Genomic DNA, 21,852 nt, shown 5'->3' with positions numbered 1-21,852 from the left:
CACCTACAGATCCTCCCCCCCCCCCCCCCCCCGCCGTCGTTGCAGGAGCGCCCCCCAGGCAACTGCACCCTTCCCCCTTCTCCACCGCGCCCCACCTTTCTCCCCATCCCTTTCCATTCCCTCTCCGCCTCATTCTCCCTCGATCCCGTTCGCCGTGACGTTTCACCGGCGCGCGCATGCGCCATGCCCTCCATCCCACTCCCCTTTACTCTCCCGCCGCCACCGCCTCCGGGCGGGGGGGGAGTGGGGAGGAAAAGGGGGCGGGGCCTGTGGTTCTGGAAGCGGCGGCCGCTGTTGCCGCTGCAGCGGCCCGAGAGAGGGAGAGAGAGGGAGAGAGAGGGAGAGAGAGAGAGGAGAGAGAGAGGAGAGAGAGGGAGGCTGGGGGTGGGGGAAGGAAGGAGTACCAGTAGGCGGTGAAGTGTGTGTGTATGTGCGTCTGTGTGTGTATGTGGGGGAGTCATCCGCGAGGAGCCGCGGAGGAGCTCGGAGGAGGGGACGTGCGGTGGCGGCTCCTCGCCGGGATCGGGAATTGAAGAAGGGAGAGCGGCTCGGCGGCCGCCGCCTCCCCATCCACACCCCACCCCGGGTCGGCCCCCTCCCCTCGCCCACGGCGCGCGCGCTCGCTCGCTCACACACCCCGGGCGCGGCGGCGCGAGGAGGAGGAGGAGGAAGAAGAGAACGAGGGGGGGAGCGGCGTCTTTGCCCCCGCCTCCTACCGTAACCGCCGCCCCCCCCCGCCCGCCGCGAGAGTCCTTCATGGTCCTTCCCCGGCCCCCCCGCTAGTCCGAGGAGCCGCCGCCGCCGCCGCCGGGCGGTGGGGAGAGCGGGGCGGGCGGGCGGGCTGGGAGGCGCCGCCGCCCGCGGACGCTGCAGAGGAAGGTGCGGCTGGGCAGAGGCGGACCCGGAGAGGGGCTGCCGCGGCGGTCGGTCCGGGAGACCGGAAGGAGGCGGCGGCCCCGCGGCCCGGGCTCTGCCGCCGCCGCCGCCACTCGTGCTGCCGGAGGACTCTTTCTGGTGATCCCCCGGCCGGGAGACGAGGAGGAGGAGAAGGAAGGAGGAGGGAGGAGGTGTCTTGCTGCAATTTCACCAAGAATCTTCCTTTGCCGTCGTCGCCGCAGGTTCTGGATTTAATATCGTGCCGGACCGAACATTCCTGGTTCGAGAGGGCGAAGAAGGGAGCCCTAGAGAGGGTGGTGTTTAAAAACAAAAAACAACAGCAACAACAAAAAAGCAAAAAAAAAACCAAAACATTGTTTTTGGTGGTGTGACTTTTTTTTTTTACACCCCCCCCTTCCACCCTCTCTGTTTGATTTCCCCTCTGGACCATGGCCGACGACGACGTGCTGTTTGAGGATGTGTATGAGCTGTGCGAGGTGATCGGCAAGTAAGTCCTCCCCTACCTGGGGGGGGGGGTGAGGGGGAGCGTGCATGTGAAAAAATGCATTGCATTGCCAGGCTCTCCAGGTCCGCCCTGCTTTCTCCACTCGCGTTCGCTCCCCGCCCGCCGCCTCCTTTGGTAATTCCCGTGCTGGAGTATTTATAGACCTGTACCTGAACCCTCGAGGTTGAGCTTTGCATCCCTTCCCTCCTCCCTCCCTTTTTTTTGTAGGGTCTTGGGGGAGGATGCAGGGGATGGAATGATCCGATTATTTCATCTCTCCCGCCACCCCCCATCCCCTGTGTGATTTAGGGCCGAAGTGAAATGTGCTGTTTACAATATATCTGACGGTTGCACATGGCCTTGGCAGAACTGACTTGATAGTTGCTATCTGTGAGCAGTTTTGGTTATTGGTACCACCTTAACCTACCACAGGCCACGAGAAGAGGCTTGCATATTTGTTGATTGTTGAATGGGTCGGGGGAGAGCTTGGGGGGAGGCGAACTTTACTGTTTCTTGGTTTATGAGGTGTGTATTGACTGAACTTGATATATGCCTTTGTGTTCACCCCATGACCATAGTGGAGGTGGTCGTTTAAGTCTGGTTTCCTTCAGTTTCTGCAGATCCCATAGCCTGCCTAGATTAAGGTTAAAAGGAGACTGGATTCGGATTTTTAATGGCTTGTTATGCAACAGTTATTCAAACAAATGTTCATTGCTTTATATCAAACTGGAATTGGGATAGTTTTTTTTTTTTTAGCGTAGGAAAGATAGATGTCTGCTTTGAGTCACTAGGTTGGTGTAGTGTATGACAGTGACAGCCAAAGTTCTCAACCTTTCTATCTTGGTTGTGTAATTACACTAGGAAAAAGCAAGGGAATCAAATTAATTAATAACAGTACTGATTGAGTAGTAAATCTGCACTAACTCCTTTTTTTTCCCCATCCTTTAAATTCTTTTTTAATAGTTTCCCTCATATACTAGTTTAAATGCACAATTCTGTTTAATGAATTTGTGAATGAAATGCTGTAAATTTGAGATTGATTTTATTTTAGTTCTGCATATAATCTGCACAAACATTTAGATGTTTGGATTGCAAGATGTGAAGCTGTTCTCTCTCAAATGAATTTGACAAGGGCCATTATTAACTCATTGCTTTTGGGGGAGAATGCTTTATTTTCTTCTAAGATCTAGAACTGGGAATGAAGTATGAGATGTGTTGTTAGAGAAACTTTAACTGGAAGGCAGTTTACAGGGAAAAAGCACCGACTCTAACTTCATTGGATCTGGATTGAAATCCTGCCTGTGATGCTTACTATCTTTATGACCTTGGGCAAGTCACTTAAATTTGTGGGCCTCAGTTTCTTCATCTGTAAATGAGAAGATTGGATTGTAAATGTCCTCTGAAATGGACAGCTCTAGATCTGTGATCCTATGGTGCTTACTCTAAGAGTATCAAAAAGAATATTGGGGGGGGACCTTGTTTTTTCCTAATCTCTAAATTCCTTAACCCTAGCAGATACTTGTGGCACTTAGCTCCTCACTCTACCGCTGCAGTTCCCTATGTCCTTTACAAAGTTGAGTACTTGAAGTTGTTTTGGTTTCAGTTGCAGGTTTGCAGTTGTGTATTTTATTTGTTTCACTAATTCTTGAGTATTAGAAATGGATGTGCTGAAGATGTTGAGCATAGCTGTAGGAGGGAGGTTCAGGTATTGTATTATACTATAGCCCCACGTGGTGAAATTATGAGTACAGCTTACACATTTTACTCAGGGCTGATTGATTAATATGCCTACATGTTCTTGTTTAACCAACTAGTAGTATAGCCTAATATTCTCCTACAGTGCTGGCGCTGTAATTATTGGAAGGTTTAGAGATTTCAGAAAATAGGATGTCTTGTTAGAAGCATAGAATGAAAGTATTTTAGGTATATGCAGAAAAATCAAGGAAATAAAGAAATAGTGAATTTCTATGCCATGTTTTTTATATAAAAGAATAGTATTACCACTGGAAAGAGTGATCATAAACTAGTTTTGCTGACTTAGTTTTTTCCCCTCCTTCTTTTATCTAGAATATGTTACAGTGGAAAGAGGGATAAATCTGGCTTCAAATTCTGACTTTGCTTGCTACAAGTGTGACCTTAGACAAGTCACTTCCCACTTTGAGACTCAGTTTGCTCATCTGTAGGATGAGAATTGGACTAGATCTTTTTCAGCTCTGACAATCAGTGACCACTGATGATGCTCATTAGATTAGGGTCTATTTAAAATAGATGATGGAGTCATTTTTAGCAGTCAGTATTTTGATTACTTGAGATTATTTTTGCTTCCCTCCATCTCCCCCTAAGCCCAAAGAAAGCTTGAGGACAGTTTAACAAACTAGTCAGTTAATTTTAGAGCTGCCTAAGAGGAAAAGCTAGTTTTGAAGTGATACATCTATTGCATCTTTCTTAATTCCTCTGAAGAGTCAAATACTCATTGAAGTCCATTAAAGACAAAAATCTCATCTGGACTTTGTATTGGAACAATGTCATTTATTTTCTTTGATTCCTTTAGTGAATTCTCCAGTGTTTTCAAGACAGCATTATGAGGAAAGAATGTAATGATGGTCATTCTTGACCTTTGTAAAGTTTGAGACGGTTATAAGTAAATCCTTGCAGCATCTACTGAAACTGGCTTAGGAATTGCCTTCTTTAGACATTTGACAGCACATAATTTTTTTCCTGGGATGTGTTGAACTGTGGATAAAAAGCCTTGAAGAAATTCACAGAGAGGGGGCTGAAAACACACCAATATTGTTATCTAGGATCCAAAATAGACTATTGTAACTTTTGTTACTTATCAGACTAGTCTCATAAGGTATTCTGAGAGTACTGCCATAACTGGCTTTAAATTACTCCTGAGAAGTAATGAAAGAAATAGTCTCTTCGTCAAGTCAACAGGGAAACAATTTTATATTTGTTCAGTTGTTTAACAGATATTTGTTGAATCTTATTTTGTGCAAGACCTCACTGTTAGGTGCAGTAAGAAAGTTACTTATTTTGATACACTTCGAGCTTTTTTTAGGAGGGTTTGAGTATTTCCTGTTGAGAATATCCTCTTACGGTTTCTAGGAATGTTAGCTTACAAGTTCTTTTTCAATAACTTTTGAATGGAGATAGGCTGGAAAAAATTTCCTAGGACAAATTTATTATTACCTTTATGGTTATTTTGAGGAATTAACCTGTGAGGGAAATACATGCTTACATCAGGACATTTTGAAAATGCCTCTTTCTTTTTTATGAATTACTTACATTTGAAACATTTCTTCAAACTTTAAGAGCCCAATATTATGTTTTTTCAGTTAATATCTTTGAAGAGACAAGAATTAAATTATCGTCTTTACCATTTGCAGACTTCCTGGTTAAGAAAATACAGTAGTTGCTGGTAAGGTAAGGAGTTAAATTGAAGATTTTAGGAAACTTTTACATTATTTTATTGTACTTTATGCAAACTTAATATAAAATAATAGATGGGTACTATTATATATATACACATATAATATTCCATAAAGAAATTTGAGGTGATTGTTGGAATGAAGATGTAAACTCCCTTATTTATAGTTGTTTTAAGGAAAAGAGAACAACAAAATGCACATAATTTTCACCCTTATTGATGGTATACCTCCCATTGCATTTTGTGAAAATAACAGATTATTAAATATAAAATCTTGTTTCATCTCTCATCAGCTCCCCAGAAACGATGGCATTCAGAAAAAGTTAACAATAAAGTTATAACAACAAAACTATTATTGTTCAGGTAGATGATAATACTTTAAAAGGCTTAATGTGCGTGTGTAATACTTCATATTTGGAGGAGTTGCTGTCTGAAAGCAAAAAATGCTTTTTGATTGTAAGTACTGAATTGAAAAAAACAAGACATGAATTTTATCTTCTATATAGTTTCCAGTCTTTCCTGGATGATGATAATCAGGCACCCTGCTAAGTTCTAGGGATACAAAGAAAGGCAAAAACAGTTCCTGCCTTCAGTGAGCTCATGTTCTAATGGGGGAAAACCATGTAAAATGACCTCACACTTAGGAGGTATTTATGGGATAAATTGGAGGTAATTTCAGAGGGAAGACACTGGGCATACAGGTTGGAGAGAAAGAGTGAGGGAAGAAGAAGGAGGCTGCTTACAAAAGTGGTATTTGAGGAGAGAAGGAAGGAAGCCAGGAGGCATAGTTCAGAAAGGGGAGAGCATTTCAGCCATGGGGTACAGTAGCCAGTGAGAAAGTTTAGAGTGTGGAGTTGGAGTGTCATGTTGTAGGAGCTGCAATTAGGTCAGTCTTCTGGATTGTAGGATACAGGCACGGTAATGAAGTGTACAAAGGGTCCAAGCTGGGAAAGGTTTTACGAACCAAACACAATTTTATATTTGGTCCTGGAAGTAATGGGGAACCACTGGAGTTTACTGAATGGGAAATGACATGTTTAGATGTGTGCTTTAAGATGATCACTTTGGCAGATGAATGGAGGATGAACTGGACTGGGAAGAGACTTGAGGCAAGGAGGCAACTAGCTGTCTCTTGCAACATAGTCCAAGTGTGAGGTGTTGAGGGCCTGCACCAGGGCAATGCCTCTGTCAGAAGAGAGAAGGGGAAATATGTGAGATAGAAATGACAGGACTTGGCAACAGATTGTTTGAGGTAACTGAGAATGGTAAGTTGCCAGCTGGGATGATTGGGAAGACGAAAGTGCCCCCAACAGTTAAAGGACATTTAGGAGTCAAGGAAAGCTTTGGAGCAAAGAAAGTTAATGAGTTCTGTTTTAGACATAATGAGTTTAAGATGTTTATAGGACATCCAATTGATTGCCAGGAAAGAGGAAGCTCAATGGATAGAACACTGTTCTTGGACTAAGAAAGACCAGAGTTCGAATTCTCCTTAAGAAACTAGCTTTTATGACTGTGGGCAAGTCATTTAACCTCTGTAGGTCTCAGTTTCCTTTTATGTAAAATGGAAATAAATAATAACACCTATCTTATAAGGTTGTTGTGAGGATCAAGAGAGATAGCAAGGAAAAGCACTTTGTAAACCTTAAAGGCAATATATTATTGAAAGGCATTATTGTTATTATTATTATTATTATTATTTCAGGTTCTGTCTGGCTTTTCTTTCCTATGCCTTTAATATTCACATTGATTCATTTCATTTAATGCTAATATAGAGACTAATGTTCTTAACAGCACAGACCAGGAATTGCTTCTATAACATTTACTAACGATGATGGTTGTCTATTGGCATGACTTAATTTAATATGAACTCTTTCATTATTTTAATGTAGATTGTTTGCGATGCAGTCTTTTAGAGGGGTGGGGTTAAGTTGCTTTATGCACTTGAAATTCCATACTTGCAATTCTAGTAATATACTGTAGCAGGGAATTTATATAAAATTACTATGTATACGAATATTACATACTACATTTACTAGTTCAATAATTCTCAAATTTTTTTTGTCTTAGGAACACTTTATCCTTTAAAAAATTTTAAGGACACCCCAAAGAGCTTTTCTTTAGGTGGGTTTTATATATCAATATTTACCATATTAGAATTAAAATGTGTTAGTATTATTATGAAAATAGTTTTGACTTTGTGAACCTCTTGAAATGGAGGTTCCCTGGACCACACTTTGTGAACTGTTGTATTAGGTCATTCATACTGAGAAAAATCCAACTTTGATAATTTGTCTTAAATAATTTAGATTTCTCTAATTGCCTAAAAAAAAAAAAATGGGTTTCTAATAACAGCCCACTGGGAACGTTGGGTTATTTTGGCATCTTTCCTGGATGTCACCTTTACGAACTGAATGGTATATGTGGTGGTAAGAAATGAAAATTTTTTAGAAATTATTTGAGGTTCTTCACGAGAAACTTTTGGTCTCAGTCCATTTCACGGTGACCTGGAGTTATGTTAGCAAAGGAAAGATATCACTGGCCCAGGTGAAACTTGCTCATAGGCACAGAATAAGTATAAAGATTAAATGTTCTGTGGAGGTCAAACAACTCTCCACAGAGAAAAGTTGTCTGGTAGAGTCATTAAAGTGAAAGAGAGAGAGAGAAAATCTTTTTCCCATTTTCCTTTTTCAAATCTGCCTTAAGCCTTCGATTCCCTGGAGCTGCATATGTTGGCTGCCTTGTACTCTCCTAGGTCTCTGTCCCTGACATGTTTAATTCCAATAATTGTGACCTTTAACTACTGTTAACTCACAAGTTTCCATTCTCCACCTCCTTAGTAGCTCTCTTTCCCCTCCAATCTCTTATATTTCCAATTGTTTTACTGTTGGGCTATTTGTGACCTTTTATTCATTTAGGTGGATTTTGTTATTTTTTTTATAGCTTTATAAAATAGCTCTTGATAGTATGATTACTATGGAAAAGAATAAGTAAATTTAGTATTAACATTTTAATTATATTGGCATGGTTCAACCATGAAAATTACTATTACTTCAATTATTTATTTTTAATTTGCCCTCTGTTGGGCAACAAATAATTCATGATTTCTTGAAATATATAGTCATGCTTTTTTGTGTTCTGCTTCTTAGGGAGTTAGATATTTCTTAAGTTCTCTCTCCTAAACCTCTTTTCCAGTTCATTTGTTTTTGATAGGAGATACTTTATATTTTTCTTCTAATTTTTTCAGTCTTTTGATTTTTTTTTTCTTTTTTTGCCTTGTAGAGTCATTGTTTTTGATCTTTTTTTTTGATCTGTTCTAATTTCATGGGGTCCATTACTTGGCAGTCTTTTCCTTTATGCTATTAATCTTCCTTCCAGTTCTTTCCTTCAGAGCTTTTATTTTACTTATAATTTTCTTTTTTTTTTTTAATCTCTTGCTTCATCTGTTCCAGGTACTCATGTAGTTCCTGTGGCCAAGCTACCTTTTTCTTTGACATTATGCTTGTAGTTTTTTTCTTCTTTTGGGTTTGTTTCCCGAGTGTCTCTGGATTCATACTATTTCTTAAATTTAAAAAAAAAGTATGTTTTTTCAACTAACAAGCATTTATTTTCCCTCCTCCCAACCTTTTCTCCCCTCATTAAAAAAAAAAAAAAGGAAAAGAAAAACCCAGTACATAGTCAAGCAAAACAAATTCCCACATTGGCCATGTCCAGAAATGGTCATCTTCTTCATCTTGAATCCGTTGTTTTTCTGTCAGGATGTAGGGTTGTATTCTTCATCAGAATTCTTAGGTATTTTGAAGTTATTTGTCTTGAAAGTGTTGTTTTTATATTTATTGTTTTCTTAGTTCTGCTTACTTTACCTTTATCAGTTCATACCAGTTTTCCTAGGTTTCTCTGAAAATTTCTTCATCATTTATTATGATGTAGTAATAGTCCCTCTCATTCATATGTCGTAATTTTGTTGTCGTTCATTTTTCAGTCTTGTCCAACTCTTTGTGATCTCATTTAGGGTTTTCTTGACAAAGATACTGAGTGGTTTGCCATCTGCTTCTCATTTTACAAATGAGGAAACTGAGGCAGGCAGGGTTAAGTGACCTGCCCAGGGTCACACAGCTAGTAAGTGCCTGAGGCTAGATTTGAACTCAGGAAGATGAGTCTTCCTGATTTCAGGCCCAACCCTAGACCTTTCTCCACTGTACCACCTAGCTGCCCATAATTTTAGTAATTCCCTAATTGTTGGGATCCAGTCTTTACTGCTACAAAAAAGAACGTCTCTAAATATTTTTGTGTGTATTTTTTTTTCATCTCTTTGGGGTATGGGTCTACTAGTGATATCACTGGGCTGAATGGTATGCACATTTTAGTAATTTTGGGGGCATGTTTTCAATTTGCTTTCCAAAAAAACTGGACCAATCCATATCTCAACCAGCAGTGCATACATGTGCCTGTTTTCCCACAGATCTTACAACATTTGTCATTTTCCTTTTTTTGTACATTTTGCCAACCTAATGGGGATGAGATGGAACCTCAGAGTTGCTTTAACTTTAAATTCTCTAATTATTAGTGATTTGGAGCATTTTTAAAAATGATTATTGATAGCCTGGATTTCTTCTTTGAAAAATTGCCTCTTTATATCCCTTGACCATTTATCAATTAGGAGATGGATCTTATTTGTATGTAACCTGTGCTATTTCTTGATCATATTCAGCGCCTTTTTATGTTTACTCACCCCTCCAGCCTCAAATTTCTGTTTTGCATTTCATACAAGAGAAGTTTTAGTTACTTAAATGGAGAAAAGACCTCATCAAACGTCATTCATCAAGCATTTTATTAAGTGTCATCTATATGTCAGACATTGTGCTAGGTGCTGGAAATTCATGGCCAATAGTGAAACTTTCCCATTAGAAGTTTATGTTCTAATGGAGGAGACAACATACACATATGTTTATGATTATTTGCAAAACAGATATTAAGTAACCTTGGATAGGGAGAAGGGAAGGAAGGCACTAGCAGCTGGGGCAATCAGGAAAGGGCCTCAGGAAAGGTGGCAGTTGGGCTGAATCTTGAAGGAAACCAGAGGATTGCAAAAGACAGAAATAGGGAGTGTGTATTCTGGCCTGGGAGAAGGGCAGTGCTAAGGAAGGAAAACCGGAGGAGGAGTGTGTTGCAAGAGCAGGATCACAGGTGTCTGAAACTAAATTTGACTCTCATTTCTGGAGTTATCTCTCCGACTTTATTCATTGTACCACTTAGCTGCCTGATGGAGAGAACAAAAGTAAGGGGGCCCAAGACAGAACACTAGGATACCCTGACAATTAGAGAGCAGGACTGAGATGATCATCTGGAGATTGGAATTCAGATTGTGTAAAGTTTAGATAAGAATGAGAGGAGTGGAAGTGGAGGCAATGAATGTAGACAGCATGTTCTTTTAAAAAATTTTTTGTTTAAATCTGCCAAGATTTGCCTTCTCTTCCCCCCACCCCCCATTGAGAACATGAGAAAAACAAAACTCATTATATAGTCAATATAGTCAATCAGAATGAATGTCTACTTTGGCCATGTCCAAAAAAAAATTTGCCTCATTCTGATTCCTTCACCTCTCTATCAGGAGGTGAGTAATACTGTCTTCTGGAATTCTAGTTGGTCATTATACTCATAAGAAGTCAGCTCAGTAGTATTCTGTCGAATTTATGTACCATAAAGTCTTGTTCAGCCATTCCCAATTTATGGGTATTCCCTCAGATTCTCATCTTTTGCCATCTCAAAAAGGACTATAAGTATTTTTATACATTCTTGGAGTTTATTTTGCTTAGTACTAATCCCTCCTTTAATCTGCCATTCCTTTAATTCCCCCTCTGCCCTTCTCTCATTTCCCTCTTGAGTGAAATATATTTCTGTACCCAACTATATGTGTGTGTATTCTTCCTTTTTTTTTTTTGACCAGTTCAGATGAGAATGACGTTCAGGTGTCAGCTGCTTCGCCACCCCCTCCTCCTGGTTTGTGTAGATAGTTACTTGGACACCCTGATTATGTGAGATGATTTTCAGGTAACCTTTCTTTCCCTTAGCCCCTATCATATTTATCTTCCCCTCTCTTTCCATTCTTTTCTTCAGATTACCAAGACAGCAGAATCACTCCCAGGTCTTACCTAACTGGATTTCCTCTAGGATTAGGGTTCACATAGGAGATCTAACTAGGAGATAGGGTTCAGAGGAGACACATGTATCGTCTCCCCATATTTGAATGGAAGCAGTTTTAATTTAGTCTTTTTTCATTGTTCCTTCATGTTTACCTTTTTGTGTTTCTCTTTATTCCTGTGCTTGAAGTTTAAAGTTTGTGGCTCTGCTCTTTTCCTCAGGAGTGCTTAGGAGCCCTCTGTTTCAATAAAGGTCCATTTTTCCCCCTGTAATATTATACTCAGTTTTACTGGGTAAGTTATTTTTGGCTGTAAGTCCATATCTTTTGTCTTTTGGATTATTGTATTCCAAGTTTTCTACTGCTTTATAGTGGTGGCTGCTAAATCATGTCTGATCCTGACTGTGGCTTCATGATACTTGAATTCTTTCTTTCTGTATGCTTGTAATATTTTTTTTTTTGACCTAGAATCTTGGAATTTTGTTCCTTGGAGTTTCCATTTTGGGGTTTCTTTCAGGAGTTGACCAGCATATTCTTTCTGTTTCTACTTTGCCCTCTGGTTCTAAGAGATCTAGGCAGTTTTCTTTTAAGATTTCTTGAAAAAACATGTCTTGGCTTTTTTCTTTCTTTCTTTCTTTTTGTATGTGCATTAAGATAATCCAATGGTTTTAAAATTTTTTTTCTCTTTGACCTGTTTTTTGGGTCAGTTGTTTTTGCTATGAGAATCTTAATATTTTCTTCCATTTTTTCAGCCTTTTGTCTTTGTTTTAATATTTCTTGTTGCCTCATGCAGTCATTGGCTTCTGTTTGACCCATTCTAATTTTCAGGAAGTTTGTTGCTTGGCCAAGGTTTTATGCCTCCTGTGCCATTTTCCCTTTCTAGTTCCTTCTTCCATAGCTCTCATTTCTTCCTTTCCATTTCTTGTCCTTAAGTGCCCTTGTTCCATTTATTAAAAAAAATTAGCTCCTTTTTTTTTTTTAAACACTTCTTTTCTTCTAGGAATTCTAGTAGAGTTTGCACCAAAGCTGTGTTCTTCTCTGAGGCTTTGCTTGTAGATGTTTTGGAGTCATTCTCTTCCTGCATTTGTATCTTGAGCATCTCTGATGCCATGATAGCTCATTATGGTGTGGTTCTTTTTTGTTTGTCCATTTTTTCCCTCGTACTTCTCAACTTAGGACCTGATGTTTTGGCTAGGTTCTACCAAGCTTCTGGAGGGAAAAACTAGACTGGTCCTTTTGCTGCTTTCTTGGGGTATTGTTTGGTGTATTATTCTAGGATCTCAGCAACATACTGGGGACTTGCAAACTTTTATTTTGCCCAAAGTTGTCTGTTCAAGGCAAAGTCTGTGGATCCCTGTGGATCTGTAACCTAGGATTGGGTAATGAGTGACAAAGCAGCTGTTTGGCACTTGTACCCATTGCCCCCGGTATAGGTTGAAGGGAGTGCCCTAGTATGGTTCTGGGATCTTTTGTGCTAGTGCACAACCCCTCTTGGGGTGCTGCTTGTGTGTCATGTCCTCCTGTTCTGACCCTGTCCATATTCCTGTGCTGACCTAGGCTGGACAATGGGCTCACTGTGACTTTTTCTGGATTTCTCCATCAGAATTTGGTATGGTGCATTTTATAGAACTGTTTGAAGGAGTTGTGGATAGGCTCTAACTTGCAGTCCTTTCGACTTCACCATCTTGGTTCTAATAACTTCTTTCTCAAGACCTTTGGTTGAGAAAAGGAAGGGATGTATGAGACTAATTAGCAGAGATCATAGGGTCTAGGGAGGGTTTCTTAAGGAAGAGGAGACTTGGTCATGCTTGTAGATAGCAGAGAAGGAACCAATGGATAGGGAGAGATTGAAGATTAGAGAAAGAGGAGATGATAGTAGGAAAAGTCTCTTGGAGAAGTTAGGAGGGATGATATGAAGAGCACATGTACAGGGGTTAGTTTTGGCATGAAGGGCCACCTACCTCTTCATCAGAGAGTAGAGGAGTAGATAGTTGGGGTCATGTGTAGGATTTACTCAGTGAGGGCAGATCTTGGGGCAAATGATCTTGTTTTTCTCTCTAAAATATTAAGTTAGGTCCTCCTGTGAGAGGGTAAGGGGAAGAGGTGGTTTGGGAGTACTAATAAGAAATGAGGTTGTGGTGAAAGATATAGAAGATCTATTAGGGAGGATTAAAAGGGTTTCTTTGTTTCTGCGTGGGCCCATTTGTGATTAGATAAATTTACTCGGACCCAGTACAGAGTTGTGAGACTCTCAGTTCTAATTGAGGAGCATAATTCAATCATCTGTTATGCTAAGTGCTATAAGTGATAGGACTAGGGAGCAATAATTTGAGAGCAGTGGATAATCACACAGTAAACGTTTATTAAGAGCCTATTTATGTGCCAGGCACATATAGTGCTAAGGGCTGAGGATACAAAAAGGGGCAAAAGACAGTCCCTGCCCTCAAAAAACTCATAATCTAATGGGGGAGACAACAAACATATATATATGTGTGTGTATATAGATATATATATCTATATACACACACACACACACACACACACACACAAGCTATATACAAGATAAATAGGAAATAATTATCAGAAGGAAGGCTCTAGAATTGAGGAGTTGGGAAAAACTTCCTGTAGAAGATAAGATTTTTGTTGAGGCTTAAAGGAAGACAGGGAAGGCAGTAGGCAAAGATTAGGAGGGACAGCAGACCAGGTGTGGGGGACAGCTAGAGAAAATGCCCAGAGCTGAGAGTTGCAGTGTTTTGTTCTTGGAATGGCAAGGAGGCCATTGTCGTTGGATCAAAATTATGTGGTATGGGGTAAGATGTAAGAAGATTGGAAAGGTAGGAGCAAGCTAGTTGTAAAGGCTAGCTTATGAACACTAAACAGAGGAGTTTGTATTTGATTGTGGAGGTAATAAGGAGCCACTGTGAGTAGGGAATGACATGGTTGGACCTGGTTTTTACTAAAATCAGTTTAGTGGCTTAATGGAGGATGGATTGGAGTAGGGAGAGCCTTGGGGCAGGCAGACCCATCAACCAATCATGGATTAGTAAGAATGAAGTACATTTTTAATTTTTGAGGTAAAGTGCCTGTAATGAAGTTGGTAGATGTTTTGGTACCCTGGATTAGTTGATTCAGTTGAATGTGTGAATGACTATATTGAAATGTAAAGTGGCTGCCCAAGGTGATTTCTCAGTATATTGTATCTCTTCTCATCATGATCCCAGACAATAGTACAGTTTATTTATGCTGTAATGCCTACAAGTTCTGCTGAATTAGTACTAAACTATTTGTTTCCAAGCAAATATTTTTTGCTTTTAATTAATGCCAGAGAGTAACTGTCAGTACTGTTCTTAGGTCTAATTTCCTTTCTGAGTTTTACTAAGTTATTTGTTTAGAATAAGGTGGTAGTGTTTCTTTAAATCAGTCTCTGGTTCTTTGAATTAACTCCTGTTATCTTTTAACGTTCACAAGGAAGTATTTTCACTGAAGATTTTCTGATTGTTGTTATTATATATATATATATATATATATATATATATATATATATATATATAGTTACAGAAGCATTCAAATTGCCAGTTTGGTAAGTGAAGATGTAATTTTCTCATATTACGCGCCCTGCATATATTGTAACTTGAAAAGATACATAGTACATACGTAATAGAAATTTTTTGTCCTGTGAATCAGGGAAGAGTGTCCTAAAACATTACTTTTAGTGTTTATAATGACCATACTATTATTTCCATTATTTTTTATATTGAACTTGTGAAATATTCAGAATATTTTATTTTTATGGTTTTTTTTTTGCCACACCTGGGATTAAAAATATAGATACAGATTAGAGGCTAATGTCATGTCTATTCAGATTTCAGAAAACATTGTTTCATGGAGGCAGTCTGTGGATTCTTTTGCCTAGTACTTTATTTTCTATATTCAGAAGCTTGGGGAAGTTTTCTTGTATTATTTCTTACATTATGGTGCTAGGTTTCTTTTGATCTATTATATTCATTTGGAAGGCTTATGATCCTTAACATCATCTTTACATACAGTATCTTGTCTTTGAAACCAATGTGTTTTGCTTGTAAAGAGATCATGTGTTCTTTAAATGTTACTGCTTTTTGCATCTCTTCCAGGGTGTTCTTCACTTCAATATATTTGTATTCCCAATCTGTTGTTCTCCCTTTTAACTTCTTTAGAGAGACTTGTTACTGTGGATTCAAGTTTTTTCTGTTCTCATAATTATTTCTTCTGTAATGTAGTTATTCTAAGATAATAAACTTGCCATTTGTTCCATTCAAACTTCTCTCAAGATTCTTATTTCTTCAAACATTTTGTAATATCCTGCTGGAGTTCTCTACTCTTGTAGAAATCCATGGGGCTGTTTTTTTTTTCTTTCTTTAAGTTTCCTTCCTCTTGCAATATTTAAAGAGGTTTGTAATCTTCTGGATGTTTTGGTAGTCATCTTCCCTTACTTAAACATCTTCTTTGTTGATTTATTTGCTTGAGCTCTAGCTCACAATCTAATGGGGAGATAACAAACATACATATAAGCAAGCTTATATACAGGATAAATAGGGAATAATTAACAGAGGAAAGGCATTAGAATTAAATAGAATTTAAATAATAGAATTCTTAAGTAAAACTCTAAATGCAATTAAGAGAGGTTGGGAAAATCTTCTTAGTTTTATTAAATTTTATTCCTCTTGAGATCTTTGGTGATTTTAGCTTTTTTTCTCCTTATATTCCCCCTTGGTCACTTTCTGATTCTTTCCTCTTTAGTAAATTTACCCTTGGTACTAGATCTCAAAACCTCTTTCCAATTTGTGTAATTTATTTTTCAGGGGCTTCATTCTCTGCCTCCTCATAGCTTGGGGGTAGGGGTAGAGAAGGAAACAAGACTGGCCCCAACAGGGTTCTAGTTCCCTTTTCTTAAGGTTAGATAACAGCCTTGCATGCTGGTCCTTTGCTTCATTTCCCTATTATCTTTAGTTCTCTGGGCTGGATCAGCATTTGCCACTTTTCATGGTGTACCTTATATGCCTTGGAAGAGTTGATGTCCACTGCTTGTTGCAACAGGGTGCTAGTAGAAGGGCACAAGTCTTTGTGGGCAGAGACCATATCAGAAGGGAAATCTATTAGTGGGTGTCAAAGCATAAAACCATGGGTTGGTTTGTGTGCCCTGTCAAAGCCTGGAAGCTCAGTTGGACTGGGAAACTGAGTGAGGGTGCTATGGATTAGCATTCTTTACTGTTAGTTCAGAAGGCCTCTCCTTGTTAGGCTTCTTGCTTTCTTGCTAATGTTCCAACTCTGTTCTATAATTCCTTTTTTTTTTTTTTTTAAGAATTAGTAGGGAGAAGATGTTTAGTCCTTTACTTTCTTGGTCATTTCTACCTGTTCTTTCCTAAACTACCTTACCCAGCTGGCATCAGAAGTTAAATGTAGCAACTGTAGAGGATGTGGACTTGAGATAGAAGTTATTAGCATAATATTTTCATAATATATTGATGTATTCCTGAAAAGATTTGCGGGACTTGAATTTTGGTAAATAGAATAATGTATTAGGAAAACTTGATATTGAAAGAACTCTTGCAGTGTGAATCCCTTTGCAGTGTTACTAATTATTTACCAAAGTCTTTCTAATTTTTTTCCTCAGTAAAATGGTGGTTATAATTTTTGCCTTTCCTCTCACAGGATACTTAGAAAGCTAAAATGAGATCATGTCTCTGAGAATGCTTTGAAAAGTATACAGTGTTGTGCAAAGTAGTGCATTAATATTTTCAGTTTGATTTTCTTAAAGTGAGGCATACTCATATCTAATAAAGAGGGAGGCATATGTTACTAGAAATATGCTGTGATGACTTTTACTAATCTCTCTTCCATTTCCCCTTCCCATCCCTTTTTCTCTCACGTTGGTTCCACATAAATGAAGAATTACCAGGGAGAATTCTTGGTTTGTTTGGAAACTGTCTCAGGAGAATTAAGATTTATCCAGTACCTACATGGATAGAACTGGTGGCACCTATGTGTGATCAAGAAGCATTAAGTGAATTTTTGTTTGCATGACTCATGTTATATTCCATTCCTTCTTCTGTGGCCTGTCTTAAAGCAGTAGCAGATTGCCACATCCTCATATGTGTAAGTATGGTCTATTATGTGCTCAGCTTCTATATTCTATTTTATCTATATCTGTATAAATATTTTATATATAGGTATCCTACATGTATCTTTAGTACTCTAATACCTTGTGTCTTTATTCATGTTCTGTTATTTTGGACAACCTAATGGTTTATATATATATATGTATATGTATATGTATATATCTTCTCTCTTCCTTCTGTCTATCCATTCTGGATAAGACAGCTACCCCTCTATTGGTCTAGGGATTGCTGCGTGTGTCATAAAAAAGACCTAATATAGAACTAGCAAGAAGGAATGTGACTCATGATTGGGGGCCCTTGGAGACCAACCAATTACCATTGCAACAAGTGATCTATACTAGCTGATGCAGACCTTGGAGACACTCCATGCCTCACTACAGTCTAAGAAGTCTGGGCAGTCAAGGGAAGTGAACTGTCTTGGGGTGGAGCAGTGTGTATTACATGCAACTATACATACTTTGTGTCAGTGAAACTCACAGCATACCTCACAGTGCTAGAAGTTGAAAGAGGGAGGGGCGCCATATTGAATGGGACTGTCCCTCCCAAAGCCAAGAAGAAGGAAGGGAATGAGCATTTATATAGCGCGTACTGTGCCAGGCACTATGCTAAGCACTTTACAAATATGATCTCATTTGATCTTCACAACAATCCTGGGAGGTGGGTACTGTTATTATTCCTATTGTACAGTTGAGAATACTGAAACAAATGTTAAGTGAGTTGCCCAGGGTCACACAATTAGTGTCAGAGGTTGGATTTGAAGTCAAGTATTCCTGACTCTAGGCCCAGCATTCTAACCACTGAGCCACCAACTGCCTGTCTTACTCCAAGACCCAGAAATAGGACTTTGAATGTTGTATCAGGGAATAGCAAGGAGGTCATTTAGTGTGAGGGGATGTCATGTGCATTTATTCTGGAAAGTTAGGCTGGTGCCAGATTTTGAGGGGCTTTAAATGTCAAACAGATGACTTTCTATTTTAACCTACTGGCAATGGGGAAGTTAATGGAGTTTCTTGAATCAAAGTAGTGACATGATTAGACTTGTACTTTAGGAATATCACTGGCAATTGTTTGGAGTATGTATTGTAGAGAGGAGAGACAGGATGTAGGGAGGGCACTTATGAGGCAATTGCTCTAGTTTTGGTCAAATGCTACAGAGAACTTAAGAAGGATGAGGGCTTAGAAAAGATCATTACATTGAAAAGTAAGGAGATTATTTGACAGAGAAGTTTCAGTTGAGTGTACACTGGAAGCTGAATTGCCATAAAATTGGGAAATGAGTGGGAAGTGAGAAAGTGGAGCCAATGAATATACATTCATAAAGCTGTTCTAGGACTTTGGCTATGAAAGGGAGTAGAAATGTTGGATGATAGTCGAAGGAAGTTGCGGTTTTTGGGGTTTTTTTGTTTTTTTTTTTTTTAATGGAAAATCTTAGCGTGTTTAAAAGAGGCATTCAAGGAGCCTGTGGATCAGGAAAGGTTGAAAATTAGGGAGAGAGGAGAGATGATTGAAATGATTAACTATGGGTGGAGCTGTGAGAGGATGGAGATATGTTGATAGCAAGGAGAAAGGGCCTCTTCTTCAGAGATTAGCAACTTTCTTTTCCTGGTATTCAGTAGCTGTGGCTTTGAGAAGGCAGGGGTTGTAGTTCCTCCAGAGGCAGTTGCCAGGTTGCATCTCCACTAGAGTTGCTCCCCTGAATGATGGCTTCCAGGGGCTAGGTTTAAAGCAGGCTAATTAGTTTGGATGTGCTCTTCTTCTTGGGATTCTTGGGCTTAATTGCTCATTGGTGTCAGTGATGTTAGTGGTGACAGAGATGGCAGGTTCCTTCTCCAGAAGAGTTCCCCTCAATTATGGCAGTGGGGACCTGTCTAGAAGCCCCACTGGCCTGGGGGGCACTGCTCTTCTGTCAACTCTTGGGTCCAGGGTGTTAGGCTGTCTCTGTAAAGGTCTGAATGAAGGTGTTGTTTGAAGTGGTGGCATAGGTTTGACCTTCCTGGCATGTACCTCTTGCCTCTCCATCAGGGTGTCTTGCTCTTTGAGCTAAACTGGTTTGCCTGCTCCAGTGGTGGTAGTTGGTTGGCATTTGATGTTGGTGGTAGAGATGACTGGCTCCTTTTCACCAGAGGCTGCATATTTTTTTATTTTTTAAAAAATTTTTTTTTAGTTTTATACGTCTGTTTTTAAAACTTTGGGTTCCAAATTTTCTCCCTACCTCACTGCCCACCCATTCTCATTGAAAAGGCAAGCAACTCAATACAGGTTATACATGTGCAGTCATGCAAAACACTTCCATAGTACTCATGTTGTGAAAAACTAAGTATATTTCCCTTCATCCTATCCCACCCCCCATTTATTCTATTCTCTCTTTTGACCCTGCTTCTGATTATTCCCTCCCCCAATCTGCCCTCCCGTCTATCATCCCCCTGCTCTCTTGTCCCCTTCCCCTCCATTTTCTTGTAGGGTAAGATAGATTTCCATACCCAATTGAGTGTGTGTTATTCACTCCTTAAGCCAAATCCTATGAGAATAAGATTCACTCATTCCCTCTCACCTTCCCCTGTTTCCCCTCCACTGTAGAAGCCTTTTCTTGTCTGTTTTATGTGAGATAATTTACCCCATTCTACCTCTCCCTTTCTCCTTCTCACAGTATAATCCTCTCTCACTCCTTAATTGTATTCTCCAGATATCACCTCTTCATCTTCAACTCACCCTGTGCCCTCTATCTATCTATCTGTCTGTCTGTCTATCTATCTATCTATCTATCTATCTATCTATATACATACATAATTTTTTCCCTTCAACTACCCTAATGCTGACAAAGGTCTCATGAGTTACAAATATCTTTCCATGCAGGAATGTAAACAGTGCAACCTTAATAAATCTCTTATGATTTCTCTTTCCTGTTTACCTGTTCATGCTTCTCTTGAATCATGTATTTGAAAGTCAGATTTTCTATTCAGCTCTGGTCTTTTCATCAAGAATGTTTGAAAGTCCCCTATTTCACTGAATGACCATTTTTTCCTCTGAAGGATTATACTCAGTTTTACTGGATAGATGATTCTTGATTGTAGTCCTATCTCTTTTGCCCTCCGGGATATTATGTTCCATGCCCTCTGGTCCCTTAATGTAGAAGCTGCTAAATCTTGTGTTATCCTGATTATGTTTCCACAATACTTGAATTGTTTCTTTCTGGCTACTTGCAATATTTTTTCCTTGACCTGGGAACTCTGGAATTTGGCTCCAATATTCCTAGGAGTTTTCCTTTGGGGATCTCTTTCAGCTGGTGATTGGTAGATTCTTTCCATTTCTATTTTACCCTCTGGTTCTAACATTTTAAGGCAGTTTTGCCGGATAATTTCTTGAAATATGATCTCTAGGCTCTTTTTTTGATCATGGCTTTCAGATAGTCCAATAATTTTTAAATTCTCTCTCCTGGATCTATTTTCCAGGTCAGTTGTTTTTCCAGGGAGGTATTTCACATTGTTTTCTAATTTTTCATTCTTTTGGATTTGTTTTACAGTGTCTTGATTTCTCATAAAGTCACTAACTTCCAATTGCTCTTTTCTAATTTTTAAGGAAGTATTTTCTTCAGTAAGCTTTTGGGCATCCTGTTCATTTGGCCAGTTTTGCATTTTAGAGCATTCTTCTCCTCATTGGGTTTTTGGACCTCTTTTGCCATTTGGATTAGGCTATTTTTTAAAGTGTTATTTTTTTCAGTATTTTTTGGGGTCTCCTTTAGTAAGCTGTTGACTTGTTTTTCATGTTTCTCTTGTATCACTCTCATTTCTCTTTCTAGTTTTTCTTCTACTTCTCTTACTTGTTTCTCAAACTCCTTTTTGAGCTCTTCCAAGGCCTGGGACTGATTGATATTTTTCTTGGAGGCTTTGGATGTAGGAGCTTTGACTTTGTTGTCTTCTTTTGGTTGTATGTTTTGATCTTCTTTATTACCAAAGAAAGATTCTATGGTCTGACTTTTTTTGGGCCTTTGTTTGTTCATGATTCCAGCCAGTTACTTGAGTTTTAAACTCTTTGTTAAGGTAGGGTCTGCTTCCACTGTGGAGAATGTACTGTCCCAAGCTTTGGAGGTTTTGTGCAGCTGTTTTTAGAGATGTTTCTAGGGACCTGTAAATTTTCAGTTCTTCCGAAGTGCTATGATCAAGGGCAAGGTGTTTATTTCTTGGCCTGTGCTCTGTTCTGTAAGTGACCACAAGCACTCTTTTCTGTCTTGTAACTGTGAGGAGGATTTCCTTTCCACTGCCTCTACAAGCTCTGCCACACCTGCGTTCCTCCTCGCCTCAGGGCCGCAACCCAGAACGGTGACCCAGATCCAAGCACAGGCAAAGCAAGAGAATCCTGCACTAGCAGAGAGATCCCTGCAATTCCCCTGTAATCAGCCACTCGATTCCCCCTCAGTCTGGGCTGGAAGCTCCAGAAGCAGCCGCTGCCCTGGGGCCAAGCTCAGGGACTGGGATTGGGACCCCCGTGCTTCTCTCTCACCGCAGAAACTGACTTTTCCCACTGACCTTCCAAGTTGTCTGTGGTGTTTATGGGTTGAGAAGTCTGGAAACCTCCACAGCTGCCCATGATTCAGTCCTCTAAGGCCTGCTCCAGGTTCACTGTGGCCTACTTGCCCTTCTCTCCCAACCTGGCGCGATACACCTTTCTGATCAACCATCCAAGCTGTCTCGGATTGTAAATTTGTTTCACTGTCTTCTTATGGATTCTGCTGCTTTAGAATCTGTTTAGAGGC

General features: G+C 39.7%; 1 protein-coding gene across 11 annotated transcripts in view; it reads left to right on the top strand.

The window, feature by feature from the left end:
* Positions 1–969: 969 nt before the first annotated feature.
* The window catches only part of CASK (calcium/calmodulin dependent serine protein kinase), a 395,225-nt gene continuing 374,342 nt past the window's right edge, over positions 970–21,852 (top strand). For all 11 annotated transcript variants that reach the window (XM_027875619.1, XM_027875618.1, XM_027875615.1 and 8 more), the window contains exon 1: positions 970–1,384. In XM_027875619.1, coding sequence (XP_027731420.1) covers positions 1,326–1,384 — 59 coding nt within the window. In that variant the 5' untranslated portion in view covers positions 970–1,325. The remainder of the gene's footprint in view (positions 1,385–21,852) is intronic.

The sequence above is a fragment of the Vombatus ursinus genome, unplaced genomic scaffold (assembly GCF_900497805.2).
Source record: "Vombatus ursinus unplaced genomic scaffold, bare-nosed wombat genome assembly UNPS02014809.1, whole genome shotgun sequence".
In the NCBI taxonomy this organism is placed as follows: Eukaryota; Metazoa; Chordata; class Mammalia; order Diprotodontia; family Vombatidae; genus Vombatus; species Vombatus ursinus.
This window is presented reverse-complemented; position numbering and strand designations above follow the sequence as displayed.